This window comes from Sturnus vulgaris, chromosome 11, assembly GCF_052056855.1.
Source record: "Sturnus vulgaris isolate bStuVul1 chromosome 11, bStuVul1.hap1, whole genome shotgun sequence".
NCBI lineage: Eukaryota > Metazoa > Chordata > Aves > Passeriformes > Sturnidae > Sturnus > Sturnus vulgaris.
In genome coordinates, this window is record NC_142253.1 from 8,657,158 (window position 1) to 8,667,569 (window position 10,412).

General features: G+C 47.7%; 1 protein-coding gene across 2 annotated transcripts in view; it reads left to right on the plus strand.

Annotated features, from left to right (window-relative positions):
- The window catches only part of FAM107A (family with sequence similarity 107 member A), a 28,383-nt gene extending 20,837 nt beyond the window's left edge, over positions 1-7,546 (plus strand). For both annotated transcript variants that reach the window (XM_088171355.1, XM_014872893.2), the window contains 2 exons: positions 2,943-3,099; positions 4,263-7,546. In XM_088171355.1, the coding sequence (XP_088027481.1) occupies positions 2,943-3,099; positions 4,263-4,370 (265 nt within the window). In that variant the 3' untranslated portion in view covers positions 4,371-7,546. The remainder of the gene's footprint in view (positions 1-2,942; positions 3,100-4,262) is intronic.
- The last annotated feature ends 2,866 nt before the right edge of the window (positions 7,547-10,412 follow it).

The window sequence follows — 10,412 nt, forward strand, 5'->3', positions numbered from 1 at the left end:
CAGGCACAGACTGCAAGCTGAAAAGGCAGGATAAATCCCCTCACTTGCAAACAAACACAGCATCCTCTCCTCTTTTGCTGTATGCTTTTCTTTTAAAAAAATAAAGCAGAACAAAAAGCCCCTGCTCTGCCATCTTGAAGTGTTGGCTGACATTTTTTAGAGTCACAAGCACTGGAAGATGCAAGGCATCCCTACAGCCCTTTTTTGGTGTCCCTTGGAGGTTTTCTGTTTTTTCTGTATCCATCACTGATCTGCCAAGTCCCCAGCAATGTACAGCATTCCTGTGCAGTTGAAGGTCAATCCAGAAGCAGGAAGAGGTGCAGGCTGGATGCAGCCATTGAAAGCTGAGGTAGCAGTGGGATGAGATCATCTGTAAAAGGCTACTCACTGACTCCCTAAATATCAAATGGGTAAAGACAGGCTAGAATTCATATTCCTGACTTCCTACTCCATCACCCCAATTTAACTCTTTGGGGGTACAGATAAAAAAATCAGGAAAACCATACCAATGATCAAGAACCTACAGCTACATCATTCCATTGCAGCAACTGTCTGAACATCAATGCAATAAAATCATATTGTGCTCAGAGGCTTTTAAGCATAGCAAAAAATCTGCTGGCTTTATACTGACATTTACTGAACACCCTGAAATACTCTGACACAATAGCTCTTTGGCTGCCTAATTAAAAGGAGCACAGCCTCTGTTCTAGAGGACTGCAGTCATCACAAGAACCAGACACGTATATTAATTCAGTGAACAATCAAGCCTGCCAGCAGGGTGCATTAATCAATACTGGCACTGGCTGGGCTTGGGTTTGATTTGATTTTCCCAGAATCAGAAGGATTACAGGGACCTTTCTCTGGCATCAAGGCACATGTCACTATACCAGCCAGATATTTTTAAAAATCTCTGGCTTGAGAGTGACCATCTCCTCCCTAGTGATACTGTTCAGTTTAAAGGGTCACCCACCAGCTCTGTCTCTGATCTCACAGAACATTATTCCAGTCTAACCATGATGGAACAAAGGAACAAGAAACCCCTGCGATGGAAGCAGCAGAGAGGAGTGGCAATGAAGGAGGTGCAGACCCTGCAGCACCTGAGCTGCACTTCACACTGGGAAACACGAAGTACATCATCTCTGTGTTCCAGTTCTGTGCCTGCCACTGTGTCACATCCACGTGTGTCACCAGGTACTGGCAGGAGGCAGCTCCACTGCAGACATTCTGCACCACCTGCTCATTGACCCCTCTCAAGCATCAGTTTAAACCTGTTTTGGCTCTGACCTCCCAAGTATTTTTCAGCAAATACATGAAACAAACCCTACTGCAAAAAGTAATCCATTGTTTCTGGTTTCTTGTCACTCTCAAATCCACCAGTTTTGTTTCCTGCTAAATATTACCATAGAGGGAGAGAGGGGAGAAAGAGGGAGAGGAGGAATTACGACTTGCTCTTGTTTCTGCTTTGGTTGGTTTTTTCCCCTCAAGCAGCAGGGAGAAGCAACTGAAATCAGCAGCTTGTGTAACAAAATCCTTATCTTACTCAATACCTCTGGGCACTAACACAGGCTGATTAAATTAAAGAATAGTAACAAATCTACAGGCAACATTGCAAGCTGTGTCTCCAGCAAGCCAAGGCAGGTTTTCCTTCTCTCAAGCCTTGGGAAAAGCAATTTTGCATCATCTGAGTTGTTCCTGATTCAAAAACCGTCATGAAAGCTCTGGGGCCAAGGCTATGCCTGCCTTCACTGATGTTGCTGTGAACTTTGTTCTGTCATTAAGCACAAAAAAAAACCCCAAATTACAATAGGAAGTAATCATTAAAAGTGGTACTGGAAGGATGCAGACACTGGCCTCAGCCATGCTGTGACAGTGCAGAGAGGGTGGTTCCTCTCTCCTTCCTGCCAATTCAGCTTCTCGTGATGTGAGCTACCACCTCAGCACCTGCCGCCCTGCCAAGAAATCCATAGCCCACAGGGTTTGATGTTTCTACTTTCAAACAACCTTGGCCAAACCAACCAGCCTTTGGAGGAGCTTTACATTAACAGCACTCCCCAACCCAGGACACCCTGGGCAAGCCCTTGGCACAGGCATGGGGAGATCCCTTCCTCTCTCAACACAGACCTGCACACACAGCAACACCAAACACCATCCAGAACTACTTCACGTGTGGCAATATCCAAAGTGTGAGGTTTCTGAAATTTATTCAGGGAACGCCTTCCATCTCTTTACCACACTTTATTTATGCCTTGCCTGCATGGCCGTGCTGTGTCTCCTTTCCTGTGATCCCCTCACAGAACAGGGGCTCACCTGAGATGCACCAGGTGGCCAAAGGGGAGTCAGGCAACTGCGCCATCCGCAAACCCTCCGGCTTCCAGGAGAAAAGCAGAGCTCTTTTTGGTCTCTTGATCCAAACTATTCCTGTCAGCAGCGGGATCGCCAGCCCCCAGCTCCACAGCAGCGCTTCAGATGAAGCAAAGCTTCAAAGCTTCAGATGGGATGCGCGGGGAGGGAAGGAGCTGCCAGGACAATTCCTGCAGCCCAATGACTACCCCTGCTGGTGGGAAAAAAATCGGCATTATTGCACATGTTCTCAATGCCGCTGAATCCACAACTGACACCGTTAAAACCAGGAACAGCAGGAGCCTAAGGAACGTCCCGTTTCCACACCCAACACAGAAAGCTGTGGTACCCCAGTGCGATTGCATCAGCAGAACTTCAAGCACCAAATGTGCCATACACGAACAGGAACATGTGCCCAGCCCAGGCAGGTAGCCCAAGGCACCATCAAACACTCTCAAACCTTGTGGATGGATTTGTAGATCTCCCATGGTCTCCAGTGTTTTCATTTAGAACCAAACCAAGTTTTGGGGTTGCCAGGCTGGCAGTGGTTACACCCCAGGTGTAGATGCTCTGGCCCTCATTTTCCTGCTTTTTATCCACAGAGGTTTGGGTGTGGAGAGCAAGCCAGAGCTGCAGCGAGTGCTCGAGCACCGACGGCGAGACCTGCTCATCAAACAGAAGAAGGAAGAGGAAGAGGCAAAGAAATTGCAGTCTCCTTTTGAAAAAGAGTTATTAAAGAGGCACCAGAGGCTGGATCAGGTAGAACTGAGCTTTCAGCCATCCTTGGGTTATCCTAGCCACCCAACACATAGCACAGGGGCGATGGGTGGGCTGAGGCTCGACCCAAGGTATAGCACTACTACCCCTCCATAAAACAGGAGCCAGAGTACATCCTCCACTGCTGCCCCACACAGCTGCAGCACTCCCATCCTCATAGTGGGATCCACCACGTTTATACCATTTCACCCAAGACCCCCATTACACAGCACTCACCCTGGGTCTCCTCTGGGTCCCACACAGTGTCCTTGGGGTTTTTTCCAGTTCAAAGCACCCTAAACTGCATGGGGGCTGTTGCAGCACCCACCACAGGAGGGCTCAGGACCCTGCAGTGCAGGCTGAGAGGCTGCAGGAGTGCTGGCAGAAACATTGCTGCAATCTTACCCAAACTGTTTTGGGGAACATTTCCTGGCATGTACCCTAGCCACAACTCTGCCTGGGGAAAGCAATATTCACTGTGCACTTGACAGCAGCATAGCCATGCCCCAGGTGCTCTGTGCCCACCCTCTCACACAAACCAGTGCAAGCAGTGAGCAGGCTCCTTACCACCAAGAATAAAGTCATTGCCTCTCCTACTTGCTAGTATTTGCACTGAAAATGGGTGAAACCAATTTGTTTCATTAACAACACAACAGTGTCCATCAAGCTTGAAAATCACTTGAAAATCCAAGCGTGGCACTCTCAGAGAACAAGGAGTGTGAAACGAGGTGCTTTAGGGAGGATCCATGAAGACTTCACATGTAAAAATAAGGCAGTACAATGACTTACCTCACCTTAGACAATACCTAATGCTGAGAGCTTTCCCAAGCTCACAGGCCTCCTTTGCTAGGAGGGATTCAAACCTTTTCCTCCCTCTCCCATGTCAGGTATGAAGTGAAGCCCTACCCTGTTTTTCTGATAGAAATGTTCCTCCCTGGAGGAAAGAAATTAATGTTTCAGCAGGACAGAAGGAGACTAAGGGTGAATGTAGGTCTGGTGTGATGGCTTGTAAAATAGAGCCACAACACATGCACTACACACTCATTCAGCTTTGGGCAATAATAACTGGACCAGGCAATAATAACTGGACCAAGCAATAATGAAGCTTTCTGTTTTAGCTGATGCCTTTTTGTCCTTTCATGTGCACGGTGAATTCTTTCTTACAGCTGGAGAAAGAGCAGGAGAAGCAGGAAGACCATGCACCAGAATTCATTAAAGTCAAGGAAAAACTGAGAAGAACATCAACGGTGACGGGGGATGAGAAAGCAGCATAGCTTCTGCCAAAACCCAATGGGATCCTACCACGGCCAGCGCCAACACCCCCACTGAAATCTCTGTACATGGTGGACATTCCCAGCCACACCATCAGGGCTACTTGCAGTTATTAACACTTGCTCCAGTAGAAGGCACAGAAAAGGTTTTCCCAGACCAGGAGGGAATCACTGTGGAAAAAGTGCAGTATTCACCAAAGTACTCACACAAGTGGATGCAGAGAGAATGGTGTTATTTTCCCCCCAGACTGTGGGTGCACTCTAACCACCAGCTAACTCTTGGTTAACTCTAGAGACACAGTGAATATTTCAAACAGGGAAGTCTGTGTAGGAACAGATTTGGGGGACTCCTGCTTCTTCCTGGAGGCAGGTTTGCCAGGCACAAGGGGACGAGGGCAGCTGCAGCTCTGGAGAGCCTCCTAGAAACCTGGTAACTAAAAGGGACAACCTGTGTATTACTGAAAGCAGCCCAGGTCACCATAATGGCTTTCCCAAGGTCTCTGGCTTTGCACCAGTGTGCCAGTCAAGCATGGCTGAGGCTGTGTGCCTCAGCAGCACACCTGTACTATCAGAAAAACCAACCTCTGTGTGCCCTTACCAGTGCAGCACAGGCAGGTGCAGCTGTACTTCACAAGCACCTTTAAATGGCATTTCAGCCATTTGAAAGTGTTTTTTTAGGCAGTTCCATGCTCAGGCAGAAAACACATTGGGCTGTTCCATCAACTCCCCAGGTGGAAGGCAAATTCTGTGTGCAGAAAGCAAAGGCTGGGTGTTCCCAGCACGGGTGTGAAGTGTGCAGTGACCAGGCAGCAGATCCCTGTGGACACAGCAGGCAGACAAATTGCTTCTTGCCCCTGCACTACTGAGCTTCATACCCTCACCCAGCAGCTGGGCATGTGCTACCACGGGGACCCACAGGAAATGCCCTGTGATGGAAAGAGGGTGATGTGGTCATGTCCCACCAGTGCCAGCAGTCCTGTTTAACCACCCCACATGCAGCTGGTACCTGTGGGCACCAGTGGGTACAGGGCATGTAGGTCCTGATGCAAAATTACTTGTCAGTGCTTTTCATCCCTTCTTCCAGAGGTCAGAGCTGCCTCATTGTAGTTGCCACTTTAAAAAGCTAAAACTCTCCTTGCTGCTGGTATAGCCAAGCTGAGGTGGATGGTGCATTTGCACCATGTATGGACAGAGCCTGTCACACTTAAGGGGCACCTGTGCCCTGGGATATCCATATCTAGAGCTGGCAGTTTTCAGGAATATCTCAGCTTCTTGCTTCGCACATCAACCCTGATACAAAGCCTGAACAACATAACTCACTGACTGCCTTTGCACACTGGCTATTTGAACAGCCTCAGCAGACCTCGTCAGCTGGGCAGGTAATACCTGGTTAATCAACATTTATTATCCACATCTTCAGTGGATCTATATGTAACTTAAGGGAAACTGAGCATTTATACATATCTATAAAAAAGTTACTAATCCATTCTCTAGTCTCCTGGTCCCGTGAGATGTTTCATTTCAGAGGGCTGTTGCTTGACCTGGCAGCTTGACTAAAACATCTGAGCCACATCACGTGTCAAGAGCAGTGATACAGGTATGGAGCTTTTGTGACAGACTGGACTATAAAAGCCCTTAACTCAGCTTCAATCCTTGAGCACCCCATCTCATGGCACTGCCTCTGCTGTAGTTTTTATGGCCCTTGCTCATATGCTTATTCTAAACATGATTTTATTTCAGAAATCCAGTGCATATTGTCACTTTGGGTCAAACAAGATTTGAAGGGATCTATTAAAGGCCTTTCCAACTGTGAAGCTTTCTATACAGGTTATGGTTAAAACCATAAGGAAGAAGCAGCATCCAGTATTTTTTCAAGGGGAAAAAAAGCCAAATTTCTCCAAAGATAAAAAAGTGTTGCTAAGGATGCTTGTATATAGCTGTAAAGAATGCTGCATGATACTCCATAGGTAACAGCAGTGTAACTAACAAGCCAGAATTACTGTGCTGAGGTTTTGTGAGGAGTTACGGCATAGATAAGGTAACCTTGATCAAAGAGCTCAAAAAAATTCAGCAAATTAATTTGTAATTTTGCAACAGATGGAAATGCACTCCAGGAGAGGCAATCTGTCGCTCCATATGCACCAGTGAAATCCATGTTACCAGCTCACCCGGGCTGGGACAGGGGCATTTATGCAAGTCCTTGGGTGGGAGCCATCCAGTAAGGTCAGCAGGGAAGAGGCAGGAAGGATTTTGCTGCTCTTCTTAAGTATTCAAATATTACCTGGAGGGGAAAAATAAATCAAGGTGTCTCCCTTTGATGCAGTGTCCTCCAAGCACAGCGAGGGGCTGCACACAATGCAGTCCATTGTGGCTAAGGGTCATTCCCAGCAGGTATCCCAAAGGGCGAGGGAGGGCCAGGTCACACTGTCCTAACTCAGGCTGGGCTAGTAGAGTCACAAGAAATCCTTCCAGCAGTGGAGACACAGCAGAAATCCCCGACCCAGCTGCCCACCAAGACCCCACGGGCTGCCTCCAGCAGAGACAGGCAGCACCCTGGGGAACACAGCAGGGCAGACAGAGCTCCAGGCTCCAGCTCTTGGAAATGGCACATGGAAAATGATCCTTTCACTGTTGAAGTACTGGCTTAAACATCACAGCATTTTCCAGCACAGCTCTTCTCACCCTCTGAACTGATAACCCCCAGCTGGGCTCAGACACAGAGCCCATGCAACTTTCACCGATGCTCTTGTGCTTCAGGGAACAGCAGTGAGGAGGTGGCACCCTAAAAAAAAATCTGTGTAGATATCACTAGGAAGATTTTGGGGTATATTTGTGTCTCTATTTCTTTTGCATTAATTTTTTCCCTATGCCCCTAAAGCACATTCCTGAATAAAATTGGTGTATCTAGAAGATACAAATTATCAGAATATTGATGGAAGACAACGTTTTGCACTGTCTATGTTGCTTATGTGGTGTATATAGTCTGTATTCTGTGTTGGTGCTTATACATTTATATAAAACTATATGTCATGCACCTCTACTGAATTAACTCACTGTTTAAGCTGGACACTTCTGAAGAAATAAACTAAATTATGATTGTATATTTTCCACAAGGAACTAAAAAGCTCCAAGGATACAAACAGACAACAGCCAAATAAAATTAATGAACATAAAGAACAGTGAAGTCTACACCAATTCCTTTGTTAATGTTGTGTTAACTTGCTCACCAATGAGCTCTTTGTATCATCTGCATCCAACACTGCATCCAGTGCTTATCCCCAGACATCATCTCAATTTGATGAAAGTATAAGGGTACACAGATTATGAATCAGGCTTTGTGCACTGAAATTCCAATCTGATTTCTAACTGACTGTGGGTGCCCACCTGCCTGGCAGGGTAAAATCCACACAAAGCCAAGGAAACACATCCTTGGATTTAATTTAAAAACACATTTTTGAGCTGATAAGTAATCCTCACACTAGTGAGCCTATTTAATTACTTTTAAACATTTTTAAAGTTGCTTTAGCAGCAACCAAAGAACACAGATTAAATAGATAAGAAAAAGAGATGATGCTTCATACGTGCAGGTCACACACACCATGGTTTCTGAGAGCCAGGACTAGAACTGAATGCAGCAAAGCAAATGAAAATTACTTCTCTGTCTCATTAGCAATATCCTTATCAGCACAGATGCCAGCATCCCACTCAGAACAAGGCAGAGGTGGTGCTTGGATGCACTTCTCTACACCAGGTATCTGCTGGGGTTGCCACACTGGCAGATGTTCATAACCCTCCACACCCTGTGGCACTGGTGTGGCCAGTCAGCTCCTCACTGGGGGTGAGATCTCATTTGCTAAACTTGTTCTTCAGGTCAGGTTTACAAAACATTTTCCCACCTCTTTGATGCTCACAATAACAGCTGCCTTGCTACTCTACCATGGCAGGTTGTGTACTTCATTTCCTGGCATAAACCTTCCAAAGGGACAAATCTTCTCTGGGCCTATGAGACCAGGGCACTCACACAGGACTTTGTAAAATGCTTTATCAACCTTTCCCAGCCTCAGGCAGCGAGGTTTCAGTGGGCTGTGCCCCAAAACTCCTGACAGTGATCACACACCTCTTTCCATGCATGGATGCCAATGGCAGTTGTTCATTATGACAGTTCCTCTTCTGTGGAAGAGAGTAAGAACCAATCACTTCTGCTCTTTAAAGAAAAATCTTTTAGCTATGCTCAAACTGCTCCATTGCCTGGTATTTCTCTAACTGCCAGAGTTTTCAATACCAGCTTTGCTCTTTATCCAGGTCATGCTGAGATCTCTTCTCCTATGCACTCACTCCTGAAGTGCTCCTAGATAATTTGCTGCAGTGAAATTTCCTGTCAAGGAACACTTACATTTTACTGCCTGATTTACTCCTCATGACTACCTCAGAAATGGCCAGATCTGGTCTTCTTCCTCAACACTCACGCTGGCCCTAGCTGAACACCCATTCCCAGGAATTCACCTCTGCCTATCCTAGGTATCTGTCCACACTTAGATCATTTCCCAAAGTGATCTAAAACTGCCACTGACTGAACGGTTTTGTGTTAATGAAAGCATTGTATGAAATCTGGAATTGCCCATGGTACTGGTGAGATCCAGCCTAATGAAAATGGGCAAAAATGCAAAATTATCAGCAACGTAATAATGAGGATGTGTTCCAACATATCATGACCAGGTGCTCTTGTGGGTTTTGTTGGTTCTCATCACAGCCCATGAGATGTCTGGGCATCCACAGGCACTTGGAGCCAAGCTGGGTGTGCAGCTCCAGTGGCTCTCCAGCTCAGACCTCACTAACACAGACTGGCAATGACCTACTCAGTCAGCACCTGAGCCTGCCCAAATATAAACCTGCATGAATATCAGGTTGCAAAGAGATTCAGGGACAGGCTTTTTCCAATCTGTTATCCCTCACTCTCCCTTCAGGAGTGCCAGACCCACTCGCTGAATTACAAGCAGCAGTCAAGAAGCAAAAGGCCAAGGACTTCTGACTCCAGCAGAAGGAAATGTAAGAACAAATGGAAAAATCCCACGGAGCACTTCAGAAGGATGTACTGCCTCCTAAGCACTCATGACCCTGAGTCACTGTGGGGTATGATACTGTGCAGTACAGACCAGAAAAGACACATCCATAGGACACCCTGTCCCTGGAGGTGTGATGGAGCCACATGGCATTTTTAATCTCCCAGAGTGATCCAGAACACACCTTCCACTGCCCATGAGCCACTCACTGCACTGCAGCTGGCTGCTCTCATTGACTGCTGCTCCTCACGGCTGCTGGGCTTGGTTCAACAAGCTCAGCTCCAGGCTTAAAATTATCTTTACCCAAAACTATCTCCGATTTCCCAATCTTTGCTAAACTTCCCATGTTAAAGCAAGATTTCCATGATGTGAGCCCCACACATTCCCTGACAAAGCAGTTTGCAGCGTAGGTCTGCAGCGGCAGCACAGACCCATGGATCAGCCGTGGGCAGGAGGGATGCTCTGCTGGATTCCTCTCCTGTCAGGAAGAGAGGAATCTCCTCATCCTGCTGTAGCCAAGGTGAGCAGGGTGCGAGGGCTGTGAGCTCCCATCTCCTGCCCAGCAGCAGGGACAGGGTCAGTGCTGTGAGCTCCCATCTCCTGCCCAGCAGCAGGGACAGGGTCAGTGCTGTGAGCTCCCATCTCCTGCCCAGCAGCAGGGACAGGGTCAGTGCTGCCGGGGATGAGGGCAGCACATGCCCGGGTCAGGCTCCCTCGGCCCCCGGCACAGCCCCCATGCCAGCCCTGCTCCCCGCACTGCGGGCAGGGCTGAGGGCAGTGCCACAGGGCTGGGAAATCCCTGAGAGCACGTCAAACCCCCGGGCAAGGAGCAGCGCCAGCCCCAGGCGTGCTGCTCTCCACCCGGAGCAGGCTAGGAAAACAATAAATCAAAATTAAAAACACCCGGAGAAGGGCAGGGTGTCACTTCTGTGACGGAGCTGGAAGTGCAGTCTCCAGCTGCCTTTAGCGGGATCAGGAGCAGCCC